Source organism: Chelmon rostratus, chromosome 1 (genome assembly GCF_017976325.1).
Source record: "Chelmon rostratus isolate fCheRos1 chromosome 1, fCheRos1.pri, whole genome shotgun sequence".
Lineage (NCBI taxonomy): Eukaryota > Metazoa > Chordata > Actinopteri > Chaetodontiformes > Chaetodontidae > Chelmon > Chelmon rostratus.
Genome location: NC_055658.1, coordinates 9,158,621 through 9,174,724, shown reverse-complemented (window position 1 = coordinate 9,174,724; position 16,104 = coordinate 9,158,621). Strand labels below are relative to the sequence as shown.

General features: G+C 43.2%; 1 protein-coding gene across 1 annotated transcript in view; it reads right to left on the bottom strand.

Moving 5' to 3' along the window:
* Positions 1–836: 836 nt before the first annotated feature.
* The window catches only part of spata17 (spermatogenesis associated 17), a 34,153-nt gene continuing 18,885 nt past the window's right edge, over positions 837–16,104 (bottom strand). Inside the window, exons 8-10 of the mRNA XM_041942718.1 lie at positions 14,773–14,894; positions 13,775–13,883; positions 837–967 (exon numbers count right to left, since the gene is read on the bottom strand). Coding sequence (XP_041798652.1) covers positions 13,802–13,883; positions 14,773–14,894 — 204 coding nt within the window. The 3' untranslated portion in view covers positions 837–967; positions 13,775–13,801. The remainder of the gene's footprint in view (positions 968–13,774; positions 13,884–14,772; positions 14,895–16,104) is intronic.

Genomic DNA, 16,104 nt, shown 5'->3' with positions numbered 1-16,104 from the left:
AAACAATTAATCATGAAGGTAGATTAATCTGCAATGAAAACGATCAATAGTTTAAGCCCTAATTATTTTACTGTTTGCTACACAAGGTTCCAAATAAAAGGATCACAGCAGTACATTACCAATAGGGGTCAAAATACACAGTATCATCATTTTTAGCCAGGGTGTGATGTTAAATCCATGTGATATCTATGGCACAAAACCTAGCATCACAAAAATTCTGGATTTCCTCATCCAATCAGGATCGGAAGCCAAATCATCGTAAAACTTGTTTAAAGAAGATTTTGCCAACTGTGTTGACAATCGATTAATGGTTGTGAAATTAATATGTTAAGCACCAACGTTGCTGCTGCTTTTTCAATGTTCTTTTGGCCTTTATTGCTGGAAACAACACTGGACTTCTGCTACTGAAAATGAAACATGTGGTAGAAAATCCAACCCAATTCTCCTCCATGCATTGTAATGTAGTGTGATATCTATGTTAATACACCGTATGCACAGTGCAGAGCTTGTGGTGAACAGCATAAGAACTGTTCTGCATCTTTTCCTTTGCTGACACTATCAGTGCCTATAGGCACACATGCTGTCTCTTAGCATGGGTCAACCGATTAGACCTGCGTGTGCTGCACAGTCCCACTCTGACTCTGATTCACACACATTCTGGACGATACAACTGACATCTTAGGCAGCAATACACTGTGAAGTGTGTTAGGCTACATGAGGTGAAACCTAACTTGGTTGGCAACACTTAACTTAAAGACCCAAAGGAAGAAAATGTTCAGATGAAGACATCAGATATTAAATAAACCCACTAGAACAAAAATACAACAAGCAGTCCTTCTTTATTTGTTCATCTCTTCATGAGGAGGTGTGTCACACAATGATGCCTGTCTTGGAGTACAGACGAGGAAACTTATCAAAGGCGGTGCAGGTGGTGAACACGGTCTTGAACGGCTGGAGGGGAGGAAACCTGAGGCAGAGAGGATGGAGGGACATTTTTAAAAATGGTGGGGAAAGGAGGGACAAAAAAGCAAGGGCATTAAACATTTTATTTCTTGATTATGATTGAGTTCAAACACGAAGCGAAAAGACTGTTAAAACCAAACTACAGTGGTCATAAAATGTGTCCAAGAGTCCTTTTTGAGATTAATAAAAAAAAAAAAAAACTTTTGTGCAAACCTATCAGAGGCACAGGACACCCAGGAGATGACTTGTGTAACAGAGAGAGTGGAAAGTTTCTTTCATTTAAAAGATTTCTTTTATTCTGTGGCTGTGCATTTCACCTGCTGGAATTGCATCTGAAAACATACTGAATAATTCCAGAAATCTAACGGGTCAGTTCGAACCAGAGTTGTCAGGATGTGGTGTGATACGAAGGCATTTGATTACTTTCTTTGTGTACTTTTGAACACAAGTAACATCCCGTCCCATGAACACACAGAGGCTGTCGTGATGGTTTTCTGGCTTTCATAAATGAGGATGAAGGTGTACATCCATCCATTATGATTCACAAATACACTCACCAAGACCGTGTGCAACTCGTGTGTGTGTGTGTGTGGAGCAATGAATTGCTCTTTTCATGAGTGACTGTGACAGGTTTCTCATCAGGCCCTGAAGCCTCCTCGCAGTTAGAGACCATCTACAGCACAGCCCCCGAACAACAAACACACACACACATGCTCACATGAACGCATGCTGAACTGGACGATGGTGTAAAAGAGAGAGTTTTCTGTCAAACGACAGAGTACCAGGGACATAGTTGGTACCACACATGTGCGCGTGTGTGTGCACCGGCTGCTGGAACTAAGCGGGGCTCTTAATCACGGTTGTAACAGGCAACATTACCGGCAGCGGCAGCGGGCTAATGATGAATGCCCGAGTCTCCGTGCAAACCCTGACCTCCTTTTCTGCTGCGATGCACAAAAAGCTCTCTCACCACAACACACACATACACGTCCATTCCTGTGCACATACACACACAAACAGGAATACGTTTGCATCATACCACATACGCTCTGACAAAAACCACTGCTGAGGCAAAAGAATATAGATAACACACACACACACACACACACACATCCAAACACACTTTGCTGTTCCATAGGTGGTTCTGAGCCCATTTTTACAAACACTGTGTGTGTAACTGTGTAGGTGTGAACTGATACAATCTGTTGAATTTACCCTCCGAAACAATCACTTAGATTTCCTAGAAAGCAGTGTGATATCTAAAAAAAACCCAAAACATATCTTAAGCTTGGCACTGGAAGAAAACAGTGAGAGAAAAACTGAGACGAGGGGACGAGGAGAGAGAGAGAGAGACAAGCAGAGATATACAGTTGTAAGAGTATTAAATGAAATGTAAATGAGAGGGAAAAGGCAGAGAAGTAGAAATAAAAGAGAGAGAGATCAGGACATGAGAGAGACAGATGGTAAAAAAAAAGAAGTAAGCGGGCGAGATTTTGCAACAGAGGGAGTGAGTAGTTATAAACGAGTGTAAAGTTTTGATGAAGGACAAACTAATGTCAGGGACTGGGGCGGTTCGGGCTTCCTGCTCCCCGGCTACCACATGTGATCCCGCCTGTCACTCACACTCCATCGCCATGACAATCATCGTAATGCCGACGCCTGGGGGCGGGGACAAGCCTGTCCTTGTAACAAACAGAACCCCTCCGCGATCTGACGCCAACGACTGCCGAGAAGATCTCTCACAGACACACACACACACACACACACACACACACACACACACACACCACCACCACCACCACCATCACACAGTGGTGCACACAAATACAAACTCTTGCACACAAAACTTGAAGCAAATTCCACTTTAAATTCCGCTACATTTTTCAGTAACAGTGATGTGATGTGATGTGTTACTGTCACGCTGTCCAGAGCATGCTGCGTGTTTCGTCAAACACATTCATTGTGTAAAATTCAGCGTGTGCTTGCCCGTGCGTACGTGTGTGTGTGTATGCGTTCGCTTATGCATTTATTCATTGTATGCATTCATACGGTGCATGTGAGCTTTTGATCGGTGAGTTCACATATCATACGTGTGTGTGTGAGGGAGGAGTGAGAGAGAGAGATAAAGAGACGGTGTGTGTGTGTGTGTGTGTGTGTGTGTGTGTGTGTTAGCCATGGGGTAGGGAGCAGGGACTTGTCAAGCTGAGGAAGAGATGGCAAACTGGATGGTGATGCCAGCACTGTGTGACAGCTCCTTCACACACATATGCACACACTCTCACGCACCCGCATACACACATGTTGTAACCCCTCAAACCTACCCTAGCCCACACTCCAGAGCTGTGAAAGCTGGGACGCAGAAAGAAAACGAGACTGGTGGAACCTCCTTTTAACTGGAGGCTGCTTGGTGTGTGTGTGTGTGTTTGTGGGAGGTGGTGCGCTGGCGGGAAGGGAGGGAGTGAGGGGGTTCAAAGTGTCACATCAATTTGTGGCTGTGCTGTTTCTGAAAGAGGCTAACCCCACTGCCACTTAAGCTTAGCACAACAGTGAACAGCATACTGGCAGACAGGACACATACATACAGTATACACATGCATGTGTGCACACACGCACACACACAGACACCGCATCCACAGGAGCCATATTCCAAATCCTTCACAAGGTGTTCATGTACCTTTGTCATTTTGAATTGCTACAGTAAAACATACGTATTTCAGATGAAAAATATGCGTTCATTCAGCACACAAGACAATATTGTCAATATTGACAATATTTGAGGGAATTTTACATACAGTATGACATCAGTCCGGCAAGGCTTGAGAAAAGCAACACCAAACAATCACTAAACAGGCCGTGATGCATTTGAAGACTTCATCTCCACACATCTGCACACACACATCGTTGAGTTGAATGTCATTTTCTGCAAATCTATCAAAGCCTGAAATTGTATTTTGGTGGGATGCTCCATTGTGCCTCTGAGCCCAGAGCACAAGCAGCCTCCGAAGGTGAGGTTGCCGGTTAAAAACCCCCAGGGGAGACCTGGCCAGGGCCCCAGACCACTTTAACCACTCGTCTCCATTAACAGGCTCCCAGATATCATTATGCTCCCTGGGGACCAGGCGTGCTCTAACCAACCATTTACCCTCTCTCCTCTATTTCTCTCTCTCATCTCTCCCTCTCTCTGCCATGATGTTACTCAATGAAAAAAGACAGCGGGGAGAAAAAATATGAGATTGATTTATTTGCTTCAGTGTTCTTTGGGATGGAGTCCTCTCCCTCTCTTTCTTTCCCGTTTCTCTCTCTCTCTCTTTCTCTGCAAACTGAAACCAATTAGTGAGTAGAGCACTTGTAGCGGGGAATGTAGGGCAAGCGAGGAGTAATAAAAAAGTATTGACTTTTCTGTGACTGTACGAGGCGTGAAAGGGGTGCCGCGGCCTTGTCCGACATGAAAGGAGCTCCATTAATTTCACTTATTTCACCCAGGCCCCTGTCAGGAGGCCCTAATGCGTCCCAGGCGCACTTCTCACATGCAGGCACTCAGACAGCGCAACGCAGCTCCAGCCTGGTTACCAAATGAGTTTACATTATATATCAGAGTGACGGAGAGAGGGGAGCGCAAGAGAAAGGAGTAATTTCTAATTCCCTGGTTGAGACACAAAGCGAGGCCTTTCATACGTAGCTAATTTTGCCCCAGCCTCACCTCCTCATCCTCCTCCCGCCTCACTTTCTCTCTCTCTCTCTCGTTCTGCATCATGTAAAAGCCACAGTTCCAGCAAAATGTGCCACGGTTATCAAAAGAGGACCATAAAATACCAACCTGAGAAACGACAGTGAGACACTCTCTTTTTAATTTCCTAGTCACCCACCAGAAAAAGGGAAAGCGAAAGCCGATAAAATAAATTTCAGCTGCTGTTTACAATACAAAAGAATGCTCTCTTAAACGTGGATTAATACTCAGTTTGAGTGTTGATGCAGAAATCTCGGTGTCACACTGCTTACATGTTTTCTTCTAAAAACATACATGTAATTTGTGCCATTCAGAACCCAAATCCACCTCAAACATACAATATTGGGGGGAAGTGTTCCTTGCATTTGCTATGGTTTTATCACTATTATCTGGAAGATTAACAACTGATAAAGTAAAACCAGTTAGCAATGAAAGACTCTGTGAACTTTTCTCATCTGGCTCTTGGGGTTTGCCTACTGTAACAATTTACCCGGATTTTTAGCAGATTTGTGTGTGCATGAGCCTGTGTTTGCATGTGCACACATGTGTATGGCAGAGACGGACGCACCCCATGAGTGTCTGTGCGTCTGTGTGTGTGTATGTGTGTGTGTGTGAGAGAGAGAGAGAGAGGGAGAAAAAGAGTGAAGAGTGAGAGGCTATCTGCAGACAGAAACTAATCAGTGTGTGTGAGATAAGAAAGCAGCCTTTATGGTGTATGGTAATCAGCCCCCCCTCGGCCTGCCACCGCCATGCATAATCACCACGACTTATTCACATGATTGATGAAATATGCGTCTGTGAAATCCGAGCTGCTTTTGTTATCATCCTGTTTTTTTCCCCTCTCCCCCCTCTCTTTCCTTTTCTCTCAATCTTTTTTTGTCTTGTTCAACCTCTCTGTCTCTCTAAATATCTTTTCCCTGCTCTGCAGTGGCCAAAGATGTTTGGAACCGTGTACAAACAAGAAATTACACACACAGCATGGGGTCCCTCTTGAAACTATGTACATGCACACACACAAACGCATACACCCACGCTCACTCCACACATACTTTTCTCTTAAGAGGTAGCAATATGATGCATGAGCCAAGCATGAGAAACACTGTCTGAAGAAACGTATGAAGAAAAGGAAGAGTGAAAAAATAGAGACAATGGTGAGACAGAGTGAGTAAACGAGGAGACACATTAATTGTTCTGTCCTGCAGAGAGTTGGCTGGATTAGAGGGGGATGAGAGGAGAGAGACAGAGAGAGAGATGGAGTGATAGATGGAATTAGATGGATAGATGCTTCAGAGAGCTCTTGTCATTGACACTCAATTGCATTAATCAGGGAATGGATGCAGAATTCACAACTAATGCAACATGAAGAAACAAAGACGGACACAAAAAGCGGCAGCAAGTCTAAACGAGGACAACTACTGAAGGAATGAGTGTCGACATGCGTCTGTAGACGGTGACAAAAAAGAAACTAATCAGGAAAACAGTCTGAACCACCACCATTCAGAAATGTAGCCTTCACCAGAACTGATAAACATAACTCTTCAAATATAACAACCATCTTTATTGACCTCATTGACCTCACTGAGCATTGAGGTGTCTCTTACCAGCTAAGAAGCACTGTGAGCTGGGACTCAATTCTGTGTTTTGCCTAACAAACCCCATTGTTTCTGCCATCCTTCAATAATAGAAATATTACAATACTCTGAATACATAGCTTGGCAACATAGATCATTGGTCAATCAACTGCATTTTCATTAGGTCTTTTTTCTTCTGAGCAGATTTAGTCTGTTTTTGTTGGGGGGATATACGTCTGTGCTACAACGGAATGATTTTTCAGGTCAGATTCACCTTTACCTCCTGGAGGGTCTGTCAGAAGACTCTCATGAAGACTGTGTGGCAAAATGTGGTCTGAAGAAAGTTGAGTAGTTCAACATTTGCTGCAACTCCCTACATCTGGATAGGTGCAGCGCTGTCAAATGAAATACATGCACAACCACATTCCTAACAAAAATGCAGCTTTTTTACTGTTTACTTTCCAATCAGCAAAAGATAAAAGAATTGCTGCGATAACTTCCCAAAGTTGAGCCAGATTGATACCTGAAAAAACACACATTCACCAGTACAGCCCCTTGTGTTGCAGTGCTGGGCTGCTTGCTGTCTTGAAAGGGTAATCTTAGCTAACACACAAGGCAGGAAAGTACTAAGAGAGACACAGCTTGGAAGAGGCTGGGACTAGGACTGATTTGGGTTGAGAGTAGACGCTGGGGAAAGGTGGGGGCTGAGACTGAGGGTAAGATTAAGACTGGGGCTGGTGAATTAAGGCCCCCAGCCTCAGGGTGCTATTACACATCTATAATGAGAAACGTAGAAGAGGGGGGCTTGTCTTTGCACCTCGGCACACCTTAGATTAAATATGCACAATTCCCATGCAAAATGGGCCAGGAACAGCCGGGACCAGCGTTGCTGTCTAATCCCCTGTGCTGGAGTTGTTTCAGCCAGGGTTAACAGGCTCATCAGTCAACACAGGCTGCTTAGCACAGGACATCAAGGCCATTTGCAGGTTTAAGTGTTTGTGATTGCTTCCCTTTCCACCCCCCTACGCTCCCTGTGCTGGCTAGTGAGCATATAAGCCTGCAATAAGACACACACACACACACAAACCGTTTTATGCCACAGGCAAATGTGCGGCTTTCACATAAAGATGACACTGCTTACCAACTGTGTAAAACAAGTGTGAGCAGAGTTGCAAGAGTTTTGTGTCCAACATGTTGAATGGAACATGGCCTTGTTAATGTAAAAGCTTCAAAAAAAATCCTTAAAACTCAGTTTTGTCCCGTCTGCTTTTGATAAGAGCTAACTCATGCATACATTTCATGTTGTATACATAACATGCATTTATCATCTAGTGCAAGAGATGGCGAACTGAGTTACGTCTAGGTTACAGCTACTGCTGTAATTTCTTCACTGAGATGTGAAGGATAACATAGGACCTCTGAACCTTTGGCACCTCAGATATCAGAGATCCCATGTAACGATGTTGTAAAATTAGGTAGCGAGCGAACGCTGCCATAACTGTCTGTCAACACTAGGTTGTCTAGCATTCAAGCTATTGAATTGGTAATATTACTTTATCTAACAGGATATTTGACAATGTTAGATGCTATCAACTCTGTCATCTATGCTTTGGCTTTTTCCACACAGCAGGTCACAGACTGATGGTCTGGGCTTCCACTGTGTCGTGACCAGGGGCCTTTTTTTTTGGACAATCTAGAGTGTAAGATGTTTGTGCTCTACTGTTATGTCTTGTGGAAGTCACCTAGTAGTCACTCCTTTTCTGTTTCTCCAAGAATCATGCAGGTGAGCTAATGGCGAATGTCAGCAAAAGGTGAAAGGTTTGCATGGCTGAAATACTTTAAAAGATGTTTAGAGCAAAACAATGGCCTAGAATTCCTCAAGAGAAGCAGAACATGTAAAATGTAAGAGGAAACAGGTAACACAGGAGAATCAAAACATATCTTCTACCTGCTATTAGAAAATGTATTTTTTCGCTTTTTTGACGGCAAAGCACACGTGTAAGTCTATGTATGCTGTCTGCTGCTTCCTCAATGTCCGTCAACACCGCAGCTTCATCACAGTCCATTTGCATTTCACAGCCAGGGCTGACTTCTATCACCAACACACTGCTGTATGAGAGGGCTGTCATGTTCCTCAAGTACGTGTGTGTGTGTGCGTGTGTGTGTGTGTGTGTATTGTGCACTCAGTTATTTGATGGCACATACACACACACGCAACACATAGCTTGTGAGAAAAGCAGTGGGGGGTGGGGGTGGGGGGGGGGAATTGCAGCTACCCACTGCAGATGAAGAGGATAGAGAAAAAGAGAACAAGTGTGCAAATAAACAAGACGGCAAGGGAAAGAAAGAGTGATGGCAGGAGATAGAGATAGGCAGTGATTATACCACACAACATACAGTATGGTTCAGTGGAGCATATCTGCACAGGGACAGGTGGTCCATTAAAAGCACAGACATCCTTATCCTGCTTGTCTGCCTACTTTCTCTTACATCCATGTATACATGGAGAGGAAACTATCTAAATAAACCTGAAAGCAATCTCCCATCTTGACTTTGCCTCAAAAGAACTATGATGACAATGCATTTTATACAGTAGTTATCTTTTATTTCCTTTTGTTGGGCATAGCATTGCGTTTCATTCATGTGTTCCTTTTTTCTAATGGCCATATACACTGCATACATGCTAATTATACAAATATTTTGTTTGGAATGTTTGAGAACTCATGTACTTGGCTAGATGCATTTAGCAGCACATTGCATCACGACTAAAGAACTTTCTTTCCCATTTTCTTTCATGCTCTTTATGATGGTACATCTGAACAGCTTTATTTTCTGCTGAATTGTAGGACTTGAGTCTTGCTAACCTCATGCTACAACATACAGATTGTGTTTTTCTTTTTTCTTTTGTTTGCTTTTTTGGCTTGCAGACTACAAATTGTTTCAGACTTGTTGTGAAAAGGCCTTGATTTACAGCAGGCCTGAAGGTTACATTCAGGCCAAAAGAAACAAATCTAAACCTGCTACTGAATCTTACTCATGGCAGCAGTTGTGAACAATTTTAATCATAAATTACCAACACCATTTAATTTATTAGTTTTAAACAGGAGCTTGACACAAATTCATACAATTAAGCTAAAAAGATTGGCCTGAAGTGACCTGAGTTAATCTGGTCAAGTCAGGTCCAACAGATTTGAACATAAATAATAAAGTCTAATGTCATTCATTCTCTTAAGTCGCACCAAAATATGATGGCTAATCATTTAAGTGAGACTGTCCATTTAATATCATGTTGTGTGCACTCGGCCCTCATCGTTACTGTATGCAGGCCTCGTGGTGCAAAATGCCACCATAATGGAAGCGAAGTGTTGGGTTAATTGATAAATCTGAGGTCCTGAGCAGGAAGGAGTGTGGCAGAGGGAATGTTTTATGGCTGTGCAAATGAAGGGGCTGCAGAGTTTTACACACGCCGTAAAATGGTTATGGAGAATTAGCGTTCTTTCTTTCTCACCGCAGTAACCTGGACACTAATGCAGCAGAGCTGGAGAGATGGATGGACACGATAACACTGGAAATACACACACAGACGCGCATAAAAGGTGGACACATATGAGTTCATGCATTTGCTGCCCTTGCCCCACCTAATTCCACTGTTTCTACTTGTGGCCTATTTCAGTTTAGGTATTAATTGCTACTGAATACTGTTCCCATTAAGAAGATCCCTCATACATCAGTTGTGTACATCATGGTGATACATTTTAGCTAAGGCCATTAGAGTGAGCCAGCACGTGTCTGTATGTGTGCAGACACAAGTTTCCTGTCCCCATTGCTTGAAGCTTTGCACCCACAATACAAAAACGACAATAATAAAGCTACACCATATTCGCTGGGAGGAGATGACGGTGTGTGTTTCTGTGGGGGCAAGAAGGGATGTGTGTTTGTTTGTGTGTGGTGTGTGTGTGTTCCCATGAAAGCCAGTAATGAGGACGACACTCAGGCAACATTAAAGTGTATGTGTGGTTGGGGTATTGGCAGTGGACTGTGTATATGCATGTATTCGTGTGTATACATATGATTGTACATGCTGTGCAAACGTGTGTTGTGGTGTTTATCAGTGTCTTTTCTTTCTGATCAGACGCTAGCTTTTGAAAGTTGTGACGGGTGTCAGTCTAATGCAAGGGGAAAGAAAGGCTTGGAGCGCAGACAGACACAGACGTGACCACTCACTGCAGTGTACTTGATTAGCACGTAGCCTCCTAATTAGCTCTCCACTATGGTTATAGGCAGTACTGCTGGTGACATGGCTAATAACACAACCACAAAATTAGCATGGACAGAGAGGGCTTTCCCATATCTGCATTTGAAATTAGTTATTACTGGTGCATTTAGCTGGTGCAGAAGTTAAATAACTAATATTTACAATGAACATTACAGTGCTGTGAGGTTTAGACACTGCTCACTCACAAAACCTAGCCTTTTGCAAAAGATGGGGGGATGTGAATAAATGAAGGACAGAGCTGCAGTAGAGGGTCTGAGGTCTATGAAGCTAAGCTTTAGTGGCTAAGCTGGGAAGTCAAGGCAAGGGCACATAGGAGGTGGAGAAAGGGCAACCATTACACAGCCCCCTTTGGCCTAAGCCAGGGCCATTGAGTTCCTGGAGAGGTGGGCACTAGCATCTATGTGATTATGTGTGAGTGTCCTGACAGGCAGGGCTACATTTGCATTGATAGATTTTCTTACTGTGACACAGATGGCTAAGGTAAATAAAGGTCCAGGAGTCAGGGTCTATTTCTAGGGCTTAGTTTGGACTGGGGATGCTGTATGAAATACTGCCAAGAGCTGTGATGGTCAAGCCAGAGAGCTGTGGTCTGCAACTAGGAAAAAACTGGGCTATGTTAATGATGAGGCTTCAGGCTGTACAGAGGGTTGAAGCAAGGCTTAGGGTGATGATTACAAGCAGGGCTAGGTAATGTGGCAGAGGCTGGGTGAGAGGGCTGTGGCTGGGGTTGAAAAATAATTAGGAGCATGGCTGGATAACATAGCTAGATAATGTGGCTGGGGGGAGGCTGGCTGGGCACGGTATGAAGATGATGAGTACCAGGGCTGAGCTGTCCACTCCATTGGCCCTCTGAGCTGTGACAAGAAGCTCTGCTGGCTGCTGCTGTAGCTGGGGGTCATGCCAACGATAGGACTAATGCACTAATTACCACAGAGCGAGAGAAGAGAGAGAGTAAACAGAGGTAGAGAGAGATAAAGAAAGATGGAGCGTCAGACAGAGAGACGAAACAGGGAAAAAATCTGAAGTCTGATAAGCTCTGAGTGACAGCAGTATGACACGACTGGGCTGAGAACAGGCGCTGCTATCTTCATCATCTTCTTCAACATCCCACACAGCAGCAGCAATGTTATCACAGAGAAAAGGGAGGTCAAGTTTAGCCAAAATGTATGAATGTGGGTCTTGATGATATGTTTGTGTGTGTGTGTGTGTGTGTGTGTGTGTGTGTGTGTGTGTTTCTGTGTGCGTGCGTGGCTGTACTTGCTACATACTGAGTGAGGACATTTTTGGGAAGTGAGGGCATTTTGGTCAGCCCTCACAACTTCAAAGGGCTCTTGGAATGTGCTCTTGGAATGTGCAGACTTGGTTTTAAGGGTAGCGTTAGAATTAGGTTTGTGATGGTTAAGGTTACGGGTAAGGAGCTACAGAACGCATAATGTCGATGACGGTACAAGTATGCGTGTGTGTGTTTGTGTGTGTGTGTGTGTGTGTGTGTGTGTGTTTGACATTAGCTGTCATTTTGCAGCATCCATCAAAGAGACAGCTAGATGATAGGGAATAGCAATATGAGTGCAAACACACATACACTAAATTTACCAAAACTTACTGATACTCTGTTGCAAACTGTGTTCAATGATGGCTGGTGCCAATGTGTTTTGCTCTGTGTGTAGGGTTTCTAATTTGAATGGTGAGCTAAATTACCCTTGATGGGATAACAAACGCACAAAGACCCCACAAGCTTTCCAGCAATACAGTATTTTACAGATAGAGCATAGATGCACCGAGCAAAACTGATCTTACTCCTTCACCCCCTGTTGTCAGCTGCAGGAGACCCCATTTACCCGCCCACTCACTCCCCATACTTATTTATCTCCACTTCCTGGGGCCGTGTTAGTTCATTCCCCTGTCGCTGCTCTCTCCTTCTTTCCTTGCTCCTCTCTCTCTCTTGTTTCACTCCTCGTTTCCAGGCAATTGGGTCTGGGTGCTGGTAGTGGGGGGTAAGAGGTTGGGGTGGAGCTGCTGGGAACTTTGTGTGTGTGTGTTTGTGTGTGTGTGTGTGTGTGTGTGCTGGGAAGTGAGCTAATAAAGGACGGTGATCCATGAAAGGCCTTGAGCAAAGACACAGTCAATTACCTAATGCCTGGACCAGACCGCAGGGCCCACGCACACACATTCTCTCTATAACAGACTCACACACACACACACCCATGCATGCACCTCATTTACGTATACATGGAGAGGGGGCAGTGGAGGGCATAACTGGGAATTGTGTGCATGTGTGTGGGTGGGTGTGCATATGCGTGTGATGGAGAGCGGCGATTTATTAAATTGCTGTCACTTTTGACAAATTTGTGTAACTGAAGTTGAAAGGGTTAGGCTGCACTGCTTCTCTGTTTTTCCTCTTTTTTTTCGAGGAGAATAATACCTTTCAGACCGAAACCCAGGCAACCCCAGGATAAACCCGTGACTGCCATCAGTTTGCAGGGGTTGACAAGTGTCGTCTAACCTGGCTTCATGTCCACACTCCAAACCTGGGTTTTACGCAGGCCTGACATTGATTGACTTTGATCTGCAAGGGTGAACACAGGTTTCTATAATAACTGTATGATCACAATAAAATTATTATAGGATTCCTATAAACCTATAGCAAATACTACATGATCTTTCCCTTTCGGCCATAAATTTTGTTCTTCTCAATCTCAGAGACGTTTGACTCTTGATTGCGCAGTTTAAGTTGCTGCATTACCATGAGGTGATATAAAGAAAAAAAACTAAATTTCCCTCACAATTATGTTGAATGTCCAGCAAAAATAGTGCAGCAACCTCTTTAAATGAAGTGAAACACAATAGCTCTGTTTGACAGAAAGATACATTTATACATGGTCTTGTTTAACTGTGTGTTTCAGCCATGATGTATTTGCTTCACTACATTTTTGGTGAACAACGATGAAAGCAATCAGAAATAAATGGCTCATAAGCAGGTTGGCCACATCTTCATTATCCTGTGTAACATGCAGGGCTTGTGTGTGAAAGTGATTTAAGGGTGGGTTTTCCATCTTGATGGATTCTGTGTGCAGAGGCCAGTCAGAAAAGGAAGCAGTCATCAGCTCTACATGTCTGTACAGCACAATAGCGAGGTGGGTGTGTGCGGTCTACAGCGATGACTTAATTTAGGTACATAGTACATATACCCGATAACTAAACGGATAATAATGTTTGAGTTTGTAGTTTACAACCTACCTCATCTTGGAGTCAGCGTGTAATCTACTATCTGAAGCTCCTGCCGTAGGCTGGCTGGCTAAAATAATTGCCTCTGTGGCTCGGATGGTGGAGCATACTTCCTGTCCCTCTGGTTGGCGAATGGCATGAAACAACAACAAAAAGTTATATGTCACAAAGGTCGCAGCTGACCTCAGGTTAGTCTTTACTAAAATATCAGTCATACAGTCATTAGGTTGAGCAAGAATCTACAATACAGAAAATGCAGCAACCAGAAAAAAACACAAAATACAGTGAGAAGACACATGGAGAAAATTCAGATACGGTATGCAAGTTCCTTTAAAAAATGTCTTGTGTCATTTGATTGCAGTGAGACAAAAGACTAAATGAGGGCTGGAGTGGAAAGAAAACTGGGTGGTCTTTTCTACTGTAGTCAGGGAAATTATTGTGTGAGGCAGATCAAACAGAGGGGTTAATAACAGTACTTAAACACACACTCACACACGCACGCACACACACACACAAACACACACACTCACACAACTGAGTGGATTAGCCCGTGAGTAGTAATGAGGTTATAGCCAAGTGTTTTAGCAAAGACACATACACATACACATGCACCATTCCTAATTAAAACTAATACAAGCCTTGAAATAAAGCAGGGAGAGACTGTTTGTATTAAGCCCCAGTCTGAAGCAGTCTTAAAATAATCTCCCAGCATACACCCATTAGTTTTCATATTAAGGATGTGTCCATTTGCTACTTAATGTTGCATGAATTTGCTTGTAACTGTGTTGAGTGTCCAATCACGTATGTGTTCACGAGCATGTATTCCTTGGTGCATATGGCAGAAAAAAATTACATTACAAAGGGAAACCTTTAATGAAACACTTCTGGTTTATGCGTGATGTGATTGTATAGGAAAATGCTTTTGTAATCTAATTTTGTTTGTGTGTTTTTGCGTGTATTCTGCGTCTGTGTATTGTTCTAAAAGTGTGCCTCTGTGGAGTCTTACGTACTGGTGTTGTCGTAGCTGGTTCTGGGCCTCCTCCAGGTGTGTGCGAGAGGTCTGCAGATGCACCGTCAGGTCAGGACAATGCACGCGCTGCTCCCACACTTCCCCCGGCTCTCTGAACAGACACTGGAATAAACACAACCACCAACACACACACACACACACAAAAACACAAGAATCAGATAATGATCACTGTATCTTTCTGTTTCAGACCCCCGTCCCTTTCGTTCTCTGATCCCTCTCCCACAGGTAGTGATGGCTTACTGCTAAAACCAGAGGCCAATCCTCTTCATCTCTCCTCCTGTGACACAGAGACAAAGACAGAGCAGTGTGAGAGAGAGAGAAAGAGAATGAAGAAAATCATATTGGGAGAGAGAAAGAGAAAGGAGGAGTAAAGCCAGGCATGCCTGAGTAAAAGTGAGGGACAGAGTGGAGCGACAGAGCAAAACAGCGAAAAGAGAAGAAAAACATGCACACTCAGCTGCACATCTACTTTGTTGTCTTATTAACCCCAGAGACACTTCTGTTCTACCTTCACCCAATGATTATATCCTTTATTTTCATATCCCCTCCACATTTAATGTCATTTATCATTTCTTTGGGACCCAGGCAACATTATCACAGCATTAAAGTCATTAAAGAAAAAAACAACTTAACTTTGTACTAAATCTGCACAACCGATCTCAATATATAAGTAAATATAAAAGAAATGTGTTGTTAGTGTATAAAAATTTTTTTTCAAGACAACAAAAAGTTAAATGTTATCACTACAACAACATATCCTTTTTATGTGTTTTAACAGTTCTTGCATTCTTCTTCAGGCTGAAGAGCTATGGAACAAAGGCATATGCAATATCAGACTACACAGATGATGCCTCTAACAGGGTAAATTCATTGTTGGTTTTGGTCTTTTCTGAGGATTTGTTGATAAATATAAAGAAAAAGACAAAGGAACGCCATCATCTTCAATTCTATCTTAAAGTGTTTGACATGCAGTTGCATGAAATATGCATCTGACTTTCTCTCTAACTTTATTCAGCTGTTTTTTGAGACCACATCTCACAAACAAGTCACTTAAACTTTAAACAGCTGTCCGTCAATTTTATTCCTTGTACATCTTCTTGACATTGTGGCTCCTACCCTGGAGTGATGTGGTGCTGATGTCTTGCTGACATATCAAAGTTGCAAAGACAAAAGAAAAGTCGCTTTTAGCAACAAGTTTTCGTGCCGTTCCCTGACTAACCTCCCCTGGAGACTTCAGCCTGTCACACTCTTGTACAAAAGGCACTGAAAAATGTTCAATCGAGTGGTTACTGTCTTAACAAGTACATGCAAA